General features: G+C 40.0%; 1 protein-coding gene across 2 annotated transcripts; it reads right to left on the bottom strand.

The window, feature by feature from the left end:
- Positions 1 to 3,938: 3,938 nt before the first annotated feature.
- LOC148015322 (uncharacterized) lies at positions 3,939 to 12,359 on the bottom strand. Of its 2 annotated transcripts, none has more exons than XM_087665097.1 (8): positions 11,893 to 12,359; positions 6,012 to 6,064; positions 5,585 to 5,644; positions 5,412 to 5,489; positions 5,126 to 5,255; positions 4,754 to 4,806; positions 4,465 to 4,653; positions 3,939 to 4,276 (listed from the first exon to the last, which is right to left on the bottom strand). In XM_087665097.1, the coding sequence occupies exons 1-8, from the start codon at positions 12,287 to 12,289 to the stop codon at positions 4,259 to 4,261; spliced, it is 978 nt and encodes a 325-aa protein (XP_087521223.1). In that variant the 5' UTR covers positions 12,290 to 12,359; the 3' UTR covers positions 3,939 to 4,258. The 2 variants fall into 2 exon arrangements, with proteins under 2 accessions (XP_087521223.1, XP_087521222.1); XM_087665096.1 differs by having other exon boundaries at positions 3,939 to 4,328; positions 11,893 to 12,356.
- Between the last annotated feature and the right edge of the window lie 3,360 nt (positions 12,360 to 15,719).

Below are 15,719 nucleotides of genomic sequence, written 5' to 3'. Positions count from 1 at the left end.
ACCCAGGACACGGATCTCCCAGATCGCTCATTCTTCTTTCAGTTCAATTTGCAGTTTTCAGCCTGTTTATAGCGATCGCGACGTGCGCAATTTCATCAATCTGTCCTTGTGAAAATTCCCTAATTGGTTGAAAAATCAACTAGCTTGTTGTATGCCATCCTAATCTAGAAGCTTTTTCTAACTTTTTCGGATTTTTACAATAAATAATATCAAAAATAGACTAAAATTATCCAAAAATCTAGTATTTTCGGATAATCCATGCAACTCACACTAGTACTAATGGCTCAGATCACATTGACTCTCTAGATCAATAGAGAAGTCAGATGATGATGCATTCCATACTTTTTCACACTGTCTCCTCATAACATCACGACACCGTCTTCTTTTGTTTTAGAGGGGGGGGGGCGTGGGGGGTTGCGCTCATGTTGTTGGGGCAAAGAAAAGGACTCACGAACATTACAATTGTCGGTAGTGTGCATGACAAGTCTAGATATTAGGATAATGGCAATCCAACTACTAGAACTAGAATCTCAACTAAATTGTTGGATTTCAATAATTTTACTTAAAATGCTCTACTATGATTTTCAATGTAGTGGACATGTCAATAACTCTAGCATAAAACCAACCAATTAATGTGTCCTCAAATAATTATTTGGGAATTTTGCATTGATGGATACAATAGTTTACATAAACACAATCTAGAACATAACCGTTGGTGTTTGAGTGGATAGGTTGCTTTTATACCACTATATGTTGCTACACCTTTCTAAATTGGCACATTACCTAAAGGAATTTCTTGCATCTATTGTTTTCCTACTAGGATGCACACAACCACCTACCAACTTTGAGTTTTTGCTCATAAGCTCCTAAAAACTTAACTCTTTCAAAAACCACTATATGGAATTAAGGGAGCCTATAATCACTTTATACCAAATATCTCAAGGAAGGGATTCATATCTACTTGGGAAGATTTCTAAGGAAATGAAGCTAACTCCTTTGAAGGTGTGCCTTGGTCAACATATTGTATATGTGAAAATACTTTTTGAGCAAGATCATCACACTAGGAATATCTATCCTTCACTCTTGTTATTATACAAATACCAATACTTTTTTAGCATGATCATCACACTAGGATTATCTATAATTAAGTATTCCCCTATTTTTTGAACTAAAATGGTTCCAAGAATGTATGATGACCTTCATCTCCACCTCACAAGCTTCTTATCAAGCAAGCAATCTATTAGGATTTTCTCATCAAGCAAGCATGTTCCTTAAATTTGTGACATTTGGTGATATGAATATTGTGAGACAAATGTTCGTTAAGTTGTCCTTGTTTCAAACCTGAACAAGAGCTTAAATAAGCATTGGCTTGCCCTTGTCTCAAACTTGAAAAGTGGCTTCAATCAACTTGTGGCTTTCTCCCTCCACAAAGATAGCATGGCCTACCATAGTTTTGTTATTGCTCTCATGTAGTGACAATAGAATTCAAAATGTGATAGCACTATTAGGTCACTCTGGATAAAGTTGTTTTTTAATAGGTGAATGAACTCTAGATGTTAGTATGGGCTAAATTTCGATAAGTTGTTGGTTGATAGTGTTTTGGTCACCATTTGAGCATTAAATTTGTAGAAATGAATCTCATTTTGTTTAAAATGGCACAACACTTTTTGTTTAAAATGGCACAAGAATCTCATTCATGTGTGCACATGTGCATGCATGCATACATATGTACATGTGTGGATATACACAAAAATGAGTACTCAATTGTGTGTCTTTTCGAATCCCATTTGAGCAAGCAATTACCTTATTTCCACCAATATGAAGGTTTTTGATTTGGAGATGGTTTGTAAGTTAATATCCTTTCTATTCTTCATCATCTTCTCCCTATTTTTCATCACAAATGATAACTAAAACATAATTGATTTTTGAGTCACACTTCAACCTTGCAATTAGTTTGTCTTTCTTTCAAAGGGTTGGATGGCTATGGATTATTGTGTCAATGAAAATGGCTCCTATGTGCATTGTTGACTAGCTTGTCAAATCTCACTAGCATGATATGCATGTGCCTTTGCAACATATTTTGGTGTTTTGCACACCTTCAGGATGCATTGTAAACCTGTCAAGCATGCTAAACCAAGCCTCTTTAATAAACCAATCTAGGATATATTGCTCCTAAATACACTTACACATGTTTGGTTGACCCTCAACTCCTTTTTGAGGACCAATCTAGGATATGTTGCTTCCAAATACACTTACAAACTTATGGTAAACCATCAACTTCTTTCCAAGGACCAATCAAGGATAAAATATTCAAACGAATCCAAACATAGCAATGATCCTTGAGGTCACCATCTCCATCTATCGAGTCAGAGCACACATCTCTGTTAACACGACCAATCCACAGCATCAAGTCAAAGACATGGCTAACTACATCACCAATAGGATTGAGCTTTACCGGTCTTGTCAAACACATCCATGTTGCTATTTTAGTCAACTTAGGGCATGGTTAGCTTGGGGCCATAGACGAGTCAATGAACCATAAGAGGAGCAGTTTCAATTTTATTTCTTCTCCTGAGACCCCAGGAAGTAATTAGACTGTAAAGATAATATATCATGATACATGGAATATTTTCATTTTAGTCCCATTAAAATTAAATGGCCTTCTTGAGAAGATCTATCAGCATATAACCATTCAAAAACCATGAGATATGAAGAAAGACCTAACAATGTTCATAAAGTAGAACAAGGTGAGACTTCAGACTCTGCATTGACTGATATGCCATTGAACCATTGCACATACCTCACATCTTACATACAATAAATGCCCACATTGTCAGCAAGCATATTTTCATCCAATCTTGGTGGACACATGGAAGTATGAACCCTGCCTTCTACCACCTCATTAATGAAATGTGTTCCTTGGACACTTGCAAGTTCTAACGAGATTTTGTAGCATGAGAAACAATGTTTTTCATAGGATTTTGGATGTAGTTGTAGCATCAGCTTTCCAAAGCACAAACCTTGGACCACTTGGTAAAAGGAACAAGTTGCTACCAAGACATAATGGGACAACCAACTGAAGTCCTGTGAGCAGCACAAGCGGGCTTTCCAAGTCCAGAAGTCAGCTTATCTTGTTACTGATGGAAGTTCCATCCCTCCACACTGGTTTGGTGGAGGTCGAACAATACTAGTCCTCAGGGCTCCCTATGCATAATCCTACTGTCTATACTTGATCTCACATTTTCATCCAAGAGCACTGTTCATTGGTGCTCATTGGTAACCATCTTTCTTACCTCCAATCTTCACCATGAATCTCTGATCAACACCAAACAATAGATTCTTTGACGACCACCAAACCATGTAATTGTGCCAGTATTCCCAATGAGGTTCAAATTAGTAGAATCCATATCCATACATACAATAACACATATTAGACTCCACTATCCAATGCCACAATGGCTGGGTGAAGCTACATGGAAATTTTGTTTGCTTCCATTCACCTGCCACTAGATTGAATATCAAAATTATGAAAAGAAATGGCTGATTTGTTGGGTAAAGAATCGCTTGCTACACACCATGAAGTGATGAGACTGTATAAATGTCAAGCAGCAGGATGCATTCTATAGGCACTCAAGCCGACAGATGCCAACTTGGCACATGTATTTCACGTCAGGTCCCATGCATTATCCTGCTTATATGCAAAGCAAACTAATCATGCAATCAACTCAGATAGAATGTTACTTTTGATACGCTTGAGTCTAGAAAAGACAACTGAAGACATAGCATAGCAGCTCAAAACAATCTTTGAATGCACTTTGGTAGCCAACCAAAGGCATCTTCCCTTTCAAACAGAATGTTTCTTAACGTTGATGCGATAAATGGAATATTTCTTTTAATACCTTAAAAAGTTTAGAAATGAAAACTGAAGACACAGCAGCTCCAAAAGAATTTTTGAATGGACTTTGGTAACCGATTACAATTTAGTCGCCCAAACCTAAGATGGATTGGGGCTTCCTTTGAAAGTGGAATTTTCATATTGTATGGGTAAGGTCAAGAATAAGTAAATGAAGAAACCTAGTATGTTGCTCAGACCCAGCACCTACCCTACTGGTTCTTTCATTAAAATAGATACCACCTCAAAGGTTTCTAGTTTTATGTCCCTGTTAAGTCTAATGTCATGCCTGTTTTTACATGGGAAATGTTTTCCAGTTCGTTAGGCCAACTTGCAGCTTTGGTGGAAGAGCAGCTGCCCATGATGTCAAATCAGGAGATGGCCCTGTCAAAGCCATAAAATTGTCTGACTCACCACCCAGCATCCTATATAAAGTCTGTCCATGCAAAGATAATCCCACATTAATCTAAATAGCTGGACGGTCATGTGCCTACACAGTGTAACATAAATCATCTTCAAAGGATCCTGTGGTTTCTCCACTGCCTAGTGAGAATGCCAGCTTTTAGACATACCTGACCCTGAAAAACTGCTGCAATGGCTTTGAGGGTAGCATCCTTAGCAAAGCCACCATCCTCCCATGTCCATGTCCCATCATCTAGACCAGATTTTGAGTCACTTCTTTCAACACACATGCCACCACAGTTAACCATAATTCGTCCACCATCCTTGAGCCTTTCTTTAAGATCAAGCCAAATCTGTGGCTGTTCCAAAGAACAAAAAATGAAAAGAAACAGGATATGTAAATTTAAAATAATTATTTCATAAATATAGGACTGAAGGAGTAATCGTGATCATGCATACTTGTTGTAGCTGGGGAAGAATTTGCCCATCCGCAAATAAGTCTACAATTATGCCTGAAAAGAATAACATCAAACACCTAAAGTACTCAAGAGTTTGTAATTGGCTTGCGAGGATTAATACCAATTGCAATATGTGTAAGTGTGAGCAAAACGTAAAGCCTCATCTAGATCGTTTGCTTTTGTAATAATGCCACTGCCACAAACCACTTAGATCATGATACTGCACATTATTTTAACATGGAAAAACTGTTTTCCTGGCCTTCTGTAAAAGAGATCCAGCCCAAACAGCAAATCCTCACAGAAGCATACATAAAGGACATCACGATTCACAGCATCAAATAAAAAGTTTTGTTTATTAGGCATAATACCATACCAGCAAAGCCACCATTAACTGTTGCAGAAGGCGAAAGGGCATCATCAATAACAACCTGAAGTACACCCCCATCTGCGGTAGGGACCTCCAAATCTGATAACCCGAAATACATTCTAGCAGCATCAATCAGCTACACAAGCACACTGTAGTGAAGTCAATGACATTAGCCAATCCATTGTAGGGTTGCACCAAAGATGACTAAGAGCTTGCACATAGGACAGGGTTTTTATGTACTGGAAATACCCAGTCAAAATCAAAGGAGGAATAAAAATAACCATGTTCATACTATTTCGTCAACTTCCCAACCAATTAATTTGCGGGATGGCCACAAATCTAGCATCAATCGTGCAGCCGTACCAGCCCCCTGCAAAGCACAAGTTTGTTTGAGAGAAGGTAAGTAACCCTGGCAGTGGTTCAGCTGCCTTAATCTAAAGTCTTACAACACAATTCGTCTAGTACCAGGCCAAGAATTGCTATTGGACCTTCTGGAATGATAGGTGGGAGAGTTGCAAATTGGTCCTGTAAAGAGATAATTAGAAAAAAACAAGAACACCAGAGCTAAAGTGAAACGATGTACCCTTCATCTATCATATTCCACGACTCAAAAAACACAATATAGCTACTGATGATTTGAATGGCATTTGAGAACAGCATAAAACCAGAATATTTGTTTAATGCTAATACCTCTTATTAGCCTACCATTCAAGAACAACATACAATGGAAGATTTGCTTAAAGCTAATGGCTTTAACTAGTTGACCAGTTTTTAGAGAGCATTCATGTAACTGTGACTAAGAGAAGCAAACTGTCGCTTCTTCATTACTGCAAGGTCCAATAGATGAGAAAAAAGGTGTGACAGTTATAGTTATCATAAGAAGAAAACATACCCAATAAAAATTTGTCCATTTGCAATCATGCTTAAAAATGCTTTGCACATTTCCTGCATTCAAAAATTACCCAAACAAGACTCAATCCATGTTCGTAAGAGGTTACAAACAGAAAATCAGCACATCTCTCACCCTGATAAATGTGGACCATCAATGTTCACATCAAATCATTTAACATTAAAGCAGCAGCAGCATCAAATATAAATTTTTGACCTTCTGTCTAAAACATAGATGATGCAGCCACATTCAGGACAACATATCAACCCAATACAACTTCAGAGAGCTGGTGAACAGCAAATCACTGCCATACTGCAGACACATGGGTGGCATTGCAGGCCACAGTAGTAGCTTGTTATGGGGTGTTGTATGTAGCAAGTCTGTCCGCTTGCTCATGTCCACATTATTTCCATGTTCTTCTATAAAAGGAGTTTCATTGCATATTGTTGATTTTACTGCTTTTGTGTCACATTCTGATCTGCTCTGTTGCTAGGAACTTGACTTTGGTAAGAGAGACAGTGTGTATGATTGTCTTAAGCTGGTAATACAGCTAGCATCTTCTTTTGCACTTGCTGTAAGTGTTGGTGAAAGCATTTTAATTGTTTCAATGCAGAACAGAGATTCACCAGCAATATGCTTGTGACATTTAATGTTTTTCTAGCCTACGGTAGGTGCAGCATTGTTCCTTTTCCTTCTCCACACTGGGCATTGGCATTGGCTCTCTCTTTCCAATAGGACATGCAAATGTCTTAGTATGCTGACAATGACAATCATGGAGGGAGTCCAGCCTATACATAGGTTACATCCATGAAAAAGTCTGCCAGCCCAAAAATAATAAAGTAATCATGCTGGTTGGCCAGCAATAAATGCCAATAAATAAGGCATGAATAATGCAACCCTAACTAGGAATGAAAAGAAATGTGTCTAGCCCATTGATTCACACAAAGACTCATAGACGAACCGAAGAATTTGCTAATACTTCAGCTTAGATCATGGGTGATCTAGTACAATACAATATACAATGTTGCAGACTCATCATAGTGCATACAACAATGACCATCAAGATGGACCAGGGATACCCAAGCAGTGGATGATCAAACCACTAACAAGGTGCCTTGGAGAAAACCTAACATCCATCGTACCATGTCTTGAAAAGAGAAAGTAGTCATAGTAGCTCTCTATGTTTGTCAACAATACATCTCTAGTAGCATGCGTGACCACCCTGTTAGCAATGCCACTGAGCATACGTGACCAAGGATTCCTCAACTTTGGCCAAACTGCCAAAATGTCCCCTCATGTGAGCTCGGGTGAGGAGCCTAAAATCAGCCTTCCTTCTTGGAGAGGGTGGTGGAATCCTGATTAAGCACTTAATTACAGCAATTAGCAAATTCACAAAATTGAAACGCACACTTTACCATAACAATCTTGGACATTGGACACCCTATTGGCCCCAAAACTGGAGCTCCTTGTAATATTTCTTTATCTTGTATTGCAGTTGGATGGAGTGCAACTAAGATTTTCTTAATCTCCTCCCTTGATCCAAATGTCTTGTCATAAATGATCGGCAAGCCTTTAGGCAATTTGCACCTTGATCTTCACCTGCAGGACTTGTATAAATTGGACCCTTGATTGGCCAAAAGCTACCTTAAATCAAATGGGATGGGGGGCATCCGAAATCTCTGGCAATACCTTGAATTCTAGCTGCTGATTTCAGTCTTCAATGCCCCCAATTGCTGGTATGGGTCCCAAGGTGGCTACTAAGCACTAATTATTGCTGTCAATTAGGGTTTACAATAGAAATTCCTTTGCTATCCATCAGATTTGGCTGAGATGGCTGAGGTCTGCTAAGAATGGCTCAGCACAACCTGGAGAAGGTGAGAGAGTCTAGAGAGCTTTAGAGAGAAATTCTTGAGTTTCTTCATGGGAAACCCTTATAAATGGCTGGTGCCTTGTTAGAGATTGCCCAAAATGTTGTCGCTTGCTGCTCGAGGAGCCTCAGACTACTATCAACCAACATTAAATGCTGTTGCTTGTTGTTGGAGATGCCATAAATGTTGCCACTTGCTCCTAATGGGTCACTTGCTATAGTCACCAACCTTTGGGGATTCTCCACAGTAGGGAATTCTAATCAGTAGCTTGTTCTCTCTCTCTCTCTCTCTCTCTCTCTCTCTCTCTCTCTCTCTCTCTCTCTCTCTCTCAACTTGAATGAATTGAATTTACCTCTCCAGCCCCCAAACAACGTTCTCCCCCATTGCATGGGCATTTTTGCCAAGTGGTAGCCTTCTAATCCCATTTTCTAGTAATTTTCAACCATTGATTAATTGTGAAAAATAATTTTAGCCCTTTTGACCCAACCAAAATTAAATGTGTCTATCCGCAATTTAATTGGCTAGGCCATTTGCAACCCCAAGTGGTCCCTAGCCTTAATTGACCCTTGGACAAGCAGTATTAATTAATTGATACCAAACTTATACCAATTAATTGTCCTAGGGCCAAACTGATACCAACTGTCACTCAAAACCTAGCTGGTATAACTTGTCACAACGTTTTTATTTGACATCCACTACTTCCTCAAGGTCCTTGACTTATTATCATGAAATATTTGCTTGCACATCACATGTGCATCACAACATTGCACATTTGATCATTAAATTAATCAAATGTCTCTAGCAAAAGCAAAACATCTAAAAATTTCATGTCCTTGTGACAAAACTCCCCCTTGAAATCCCTGTAATTGTCCTTGATTGCACTACATTGTGCCCAAGTAAAAATATATTGCAAAGTATAAAGATAGCATAAAATTGAAATATAGTCTAAAATTATTGCCAGAAACCCATTGGATACATCCATTTCTTATGTTTCTCAATTATTTTGACTAAACAAGCATAGTAAAGCATAAACTAAGCATACACCATGGCTGAACTGTCAATGGCATTCATTAAATATGTTTTTGTCCATAGAACCAACTGAAAACCACTGAGGGATAAACTGATCATATGTTAATTTGAAAACTGATCACAAATTGATGCCAATGTGGTTCTAAATTGATCATAAGCTGATGCAAACTTATAGTTGTAGAGCTGTGGTAACAACCATATGCATTTGCATATATCTCACAGTGAACTCATGGCAAGCATACCTATCAGTATAGTATCTTGGATCAGGGTTGTCTTCATACATAGTACGGACGGATCTGTAAGGTACGATCCGTATGATTTAGTACGAAAAAACAGGCACTTTTTGGCCACTCTCCTTCAAGCCTACAACTTTTTTTTTCCCTTTTTTCTTTCTTATTTCTCTCCCCCAGGCCTCTCTCTCTCTCTCTCTCTCTCTCTCTCTCTCTCTCTCTCTCTCTCTCTCAGAGCCATAGTTGCACTAGTACCACATACAAAAGGTTTCATACTATACCATACTTTAAATACCGTACCTTACGTATTAGTACCATAAGGTACCAACTTAATGGATACATCTTTCCCATTCGAACTGCACTTTGGGACGAGCTAAAGTCTCCTTATATTAATATGATTCTCCCATGAGATTAGGTTATTTGAAATTCAAACAATTTCTCTCAACCTTCTCTCTCTCAAGCCCATACTTCTCTTATTTGTATGATCATGCATGTATGATGTATCCACTCCCATCTATGTAGTTATAAGTTGTAGGTAGTAGTAGCCCATGTTGCACATGTAGCATTAGGTTTTGGCATGTTTCCCTCAAGTACTCATCTTATATACTCTAATAGCATTGCTATTTAGACTTGAAATATCTATTCTATTATCTTTAGTTCAAAATAATCAAGTTTTTTTTTTCGTACTAATATCATACTGTACCTTATAAAATCTTAAAGCACCATTTAATACCGTATTTTATCGTATCGTATTGTATCGTACCTTTCGTACCTCACAGCTGTGCTCGACATAAATGCATTTGGGTTCATCATTAATGCTTGCCTCTACTTTTCATGATTCTCATTGAAATCCTCCACTTGTGGGGAGTTTGCCCAAGTTAGTGGGGAAGAGGGAGTGCTCTAATTTAGTGAAAAAATACCAAAAACCTTCTTCTTTCACACCTACTCTATGTTTTCACAAAAGCACCAAACTTCTGCATTCAATGCAGCATGGAGATCTGGCAGCAATGAGAGTGTTTGTGACAGTTCATGTCAGCATTCATGATTGTTCAAGGTTGGCGGCAAGCTTAAATAGATGTGTTTCTGTTGCAGAAAGCTCATGGCTACTTCAACAAACACCTTGCATTTGAGTTTGCTGCTCTTCAGGTCATCATGAAAGGGAGAGTTCAAGTTGACAAACAAAATTGCAGTGAATGCCATCATAGGCTATCCATAGATCCTCTGAAGTGTCTACCCAAGCTGCGCTCCTACACTCTTGCCTTTGCACATCTTGTCACTAAAAGCCATTAGTTCCCCAGATGAATGGACAAGTATGATAAGACGTGAACCCAGACAATTGGAGCTTGGAGTGGCATATGATACACAACAATGTGCTTTAAGAAATGGAGAAGATCACAATAATATGTGGTAGTCCCTAGACTTGCTCACAAGTAGGATCTCTTTTACCTATCAGAAAAGAACAGTAAGCAATATACAGGGTCACTCATGCACACTGGCTAAGGAGATGAAGATAGGAGCCATTTAAACCAATCAGGTTGGAGTGTTGGCAGGAGTAGCTGATGAATCAAAAGTACAGATATGGGTCCAAGATGTGCCACTTTGAAGCAGAATTTGCTTGAACAATGACAAAACCTAGCCTAGCTCTCCAAGAACTAAGGCCAGTTTTCTTGGAAGGTGGTTCTTGCTTCTTCTACTAAATCAATCACTGGTCCATAACCACATAGTCCTTTGCAGGAAGCACATGTGTAAGCAAACAGGGTTTGTATCACACTCTCCGGGTCGGATGGCTCCCTGAAGATGAATTCTGATCTTCATCTACTGGCTTGAACTCTAGCTCAAATACCAAATGTAAAATTCAATTTGTAGACAGTAAATCAACAAGAAAGAAGAGTAGAACTAACAAGGGCAGGAGAAATCTACATATTTCTGCAGATTACAACACCCCATGACAGGTTGGAAAGGACTGATGCATTCAGATGGAAGGAGATCAAAAACTGAATCAAAGCAACTGATTAAAACTGGATTATACTAATTGCATGCAGCAATCTTGACCATTAGTGATAACTAGGTTTAGAAGCAAGACTAAGGCAGGAGCTGAGCAAAAATCAAGGTTGGGCTGCCTTTACTTGCCCTTAACTACTACTAAATCCAATTGCTTGCTAACCAGCCTAAACCAACTGCTTGCTCAGCACATATAACCATGGTAGGCCGTGACATGGGTGATGGCACTGCTGCTATCATGTAGCTATGCTCATCACATGCCCATTGGTCGAGTCATAAGCCTAGAAAGGTCCAGCTCATCTGCATTTACACAACAAATGTATGTGGCACATCTTCAGATTTCTGAGCTTAAATAGGCTTAGTCTTAAAATTTCCCAGCTCACTTACAGCGATTACGTGCCAGTTTATGCATTGCATTGAATGCTGATCCAATGTGTGTTTTCTGTCAAAATTAAACATTCAAAGTATCAATTTGCAGAAATGCTGGAGCAAATGTGTGCTTGCCTGGACAAAGTATTCAATTTTCAAACGTATTTGATCCCAAATAGTTTGTCCGGACAAAGTATTCAAGCTTCAAATGCTTCTGAGCAAATATGCGTTCTCTATCTGGATGGTGCAAAGTCCAAAATGACGATGCAGGACAAAACTGAGAGAATATTCGAACATATGGCTTTTGAATTGAAATGCTAGAGAATTACATTTGAAGCTGTACATAAGTAGCCCAGAAAGGGGGCAAGAGGTGATCAGGTAACTCACCAGATTCATCAAGGATGAGAATTCGAGAGCCTGCGAAATCCGACTCAGAGTCCTGCGAGACCTCGAGAACAGAGATTTTGTTGAAAGGGCTGAACATGGAGAGCAACTGTGTGATTCTGGGGGCCTCCTTGGGATCTCTACCATGGCCTTCCTCTTGCTGTGGCGAGGCTGTGGCAGGCGCAGGGAGGGAGTCCTTGGCAACGGCTCTGCATACTGCCATTACCTGCCGTTTCCGTGATAAGGATGGGGATGAAGATGAGGATGAGGATTCCAAGCTCAATGCTTTGATTAGAGCAGGAGAGGTTCTTCTTCGGCCCCAAGTGCAGAATTCAAGCGGACAAGGGGCGGGAGAAGACGGGCAGGGCGCAGTCGCCATGGCCATCCAGCACCAAACCATCGCAACGCCAAGCTATAAGAAGTCTCGTTTATCATTCCTTATCCAAAAAGCAAGGAGCGTCCAAAGAATGAGTTAAGGCCCGTTACACATCGGGGACGGACAGTTCAGGGTGTAAAACAGAAGGGCATGCAGTTAAGGCAAAACAAAATCTTTACTATTACTTAAGGGGAGTTTGGGGGCCGGTGCCACGTGGCAGACCCCAACCTCCGCACAAAGAAACACGGGAGCGGGTGCCACACGTCCAGCACCCGCCCTCGCCGTGAAAATCGTGCCCGCCCCGGCGCTGGGGCGAGTCTAGGCACGAAGCGCCTAGTACCAATGAAAGCACTCCATGAGACGGACGACTGTAATTGCTCATGTGCAAGGACTTGCAAGGTGGAGGCAATGCATAGAAAAGTGGAAGTCTCACATGGTTAGGACACACACTACCCCGGACGGCTATGGTAGCATGCAATTCGTCCTTTACTACCTTTACACATTGAATTGCAGATAGCTTTTCACAAAATGACGGATGGCCCAGTGGTAATAATGCCTTTGACCATCACCCATTGGTGGTGGTTCGATTGTTGTCAGGTGTAGCATACTTTTTTAATAAATAGAATTTGTCACCCAGTGTGTTGGGCATGGACGAGATTTAGGACAGGGGAGATCCCCCACCCAAAAGTGTTCGACGTCCGTGAATTTCGCGACCTGTTATAATGCGACACATCATCGGCGAACGCTCTCTTTTTTCAAAAATGGCCGTCCACATCACGGTGTGTAACCGGTCTTAGTACAATATATGGAAATACCTTACTAACTATGTGGTGGGACCACATTTCATCTTTTTTTAGCAGAAATGGTTGCCTTTCTAAGGGAGGAGGCCACCTATTTTCAAGTGGGTTTCGACGGTCCCTTCTTAGAATAGGATAATGAACATTATGATTTTCAACTTTACTTTCTCACGCAATCAATTGATGGGGTGTTGAAGGTCATATCTGATTTTGTTGCAGCTGTTACACACTACTATGGCTCCGTTAATTGCTATCGACTGCTAAAGTTTGAAACGATTAGTGATGTTTCGTAACTTTTGCAAAAGTTACGAAACTCACACAAAGAGCTTGACGTTTGCCATAATTACCTAGTGTGAGTTGCAAAAAGGGATCATGGGAAGGTGCTATGAAAAAAGTAGCATATTTTCAACTACCAAATCCACAAATCTTAACTCAAAAAAATGGGACACTTAACTCTTGATGGCAAGCTTCCCTGACTGCGCACCAAAAACATGGAGCCCCAAGAGGAACACTAAGGAAAAGGGGATTCTACGGCAAGAAAATCTATCTTGTAACATCAACAAGCTTTTATTTCATTCTTTCGATGACCAAAACAAAGAAAACATCAAATCTTCACGCAGCATCATAGTAGATATCTCCCACGGATTTGATAGAATCAATCATAATCTTCAATATCTTCATAGAATCCATCAATATAACAAGGAACATAAAATAATACACTATTTTTGAATGGAAATCAATCACATATTGGAGGCAAGTCACCTTTCCTTCATCTAATCACATGCTTTCACACAAATAGCACGGCCCCGCCCTTCTTTCTTCTATTATCTCTTGTGAACCCAACCTCAAAATATCTTCATGCACAAGGTGCAGATATTGTAGTGTGTGTCGAGCACTAGTTTATATCTATATGATATAGAAAGTAAAGAAATACCAAAGCATGTATCACTCTTACATGGGGCTCTAACATATCTCATGCCTCTCCCAAAAATAAAAAACTAGAAAAGTGTTACTCTTTCTCTCTCCATGGCACCTTGAAAGCACTCGAGCCTCGAGGTTCATGTAAGGTGGGGTGTGTGTGTGTGGAATAGTTAGTGCAAGAGTTTCTAATTTTCAAGTTTGAATCCACAAGGATTTGAAACCTGGAATTATGGGATATGCTTTAAAGACATCTTGGGAGTGTTCCTACCATGTAGAATTTCTCCTCCTCCTCCTCCTCCTCCTCCTCCTCCTCCTCCTCCTCCTCCTCCTCCTCCTCCTCCTCCTCCTCCTCCTCCTCTCTCTCTCTCTCTCTCTCTCTCTCTCTCTCATTTGCTTAGCATCCGACACAAATCCACATCTCCCTACACGTCCAAATCACCTAATAACTTTTATAGCCATACCACCTCACATGCTGCCATAGCAGCACCTCTATACTCAGCCTTTGTACTCAATAAGGCAACTGTAGGTTGCTTTTTGCTGCTCCATGTAACTATTGCACTACCAAGGGAAAACATGAATCCACTTGTAGATCTTTTGTCTGACATGCTACCAGCCCAATCTGCATTTGTGTATCCAAAGACATATACATCCTTACCTGCCTCATAAAAAAGTCCATAATGTAAAGTGGACTTCACATACCTCAATATACGTCTAACTGCATCCAAATGAGGCTTTCTAGGCATCTGCATAAATTGACTGACAAGGCCAATAGTATAGCTCAAGTCTGGCCTTGTGATAGTCATGTAAATCAAACTCCCTACTATCCTCCTGAACATAGTAGGGTCTTCTATCTCATCTCCAACATCAACACTCAACTTCACATTTTGCTCCAATGGTACTGAAAGAGGCTTACATGCTGTCATACCATACTTGGATAACATATCCAAGCCATACTGCCTTTGGGATAGCCATATACCATCATCACATCTGATCACCTCAATACAAAGAAAGTATCTCAGCTCACACAAATCTTTCATCTCAAACTTCTTCTTCAAGAAGTCCTTAACTTTAGCAATCCCATTGTCACTGTCACATGTAATAATCAAGTCATCCACTTAGATGACTATGATGACCAACCCTGCATCTCCCTTTCTCACATAAAGTGAGTGATCAACATCAAAAATACAAAATCCAATATTGACAAGATACTCTCCAATCTTGTCAGACCATGCTCTAGGTGCTTGCTTCAACCCATAGAGCACCTTCTTTAACCTGCACACATATGTGGGATGCTCTAAATCCTCAAAACCTATTGGCTGCTCCATATACACTTCTTCTTGCAATTCACCATGCAAGAAGGCATTCTTAACATCTATTTGCTGCAAACTCTAACCTTTGGCTGCTGCCAAGGCAATCACACATCTAACAGTTGCCATCCTAGCAACTGGACTGAATGTCTCTTCATAATCTATGCCATATGTTTGAGCATAGCCTTTTGCAACCAGCCTAGCCTTATACCTGCTAACTAAACCATCTGCATTATGCTTGACTTTGTAAACCCACTTACAGCCAATAGCTTTCTTACCCTTAGGTAAGGGTACCAAATCCCAAGTCATATTGGCTTCTAATGTAGCCATCTCCTCATCCATTGCTACATCCCAATGAGCATGACCAACAGCATCCTCAAAACAAGTGGCCTCAACATCCTCAACTAGTTTCACCATATAAGCATAATG

Source organism: Lygodium microphyllum, chromosome 24 (assembly GCF_053477565.2).
Source record: "Lygodium microphyllum isolate KBCC chromosome 24, Lygodium_microphyllum_v1.1.10, whole genome shotgun sequence".
NCBI classification, from domain to species: Eukaryota; Viridiplantae; Streptophyta; class Polypodiopsida; order Schizaeales; family Lygodiaceae; genus Lygodium; species Lygodium microphyllum.
This window is presented reverse-complemented; position numbering and strand designations above follow the sequence as displayed.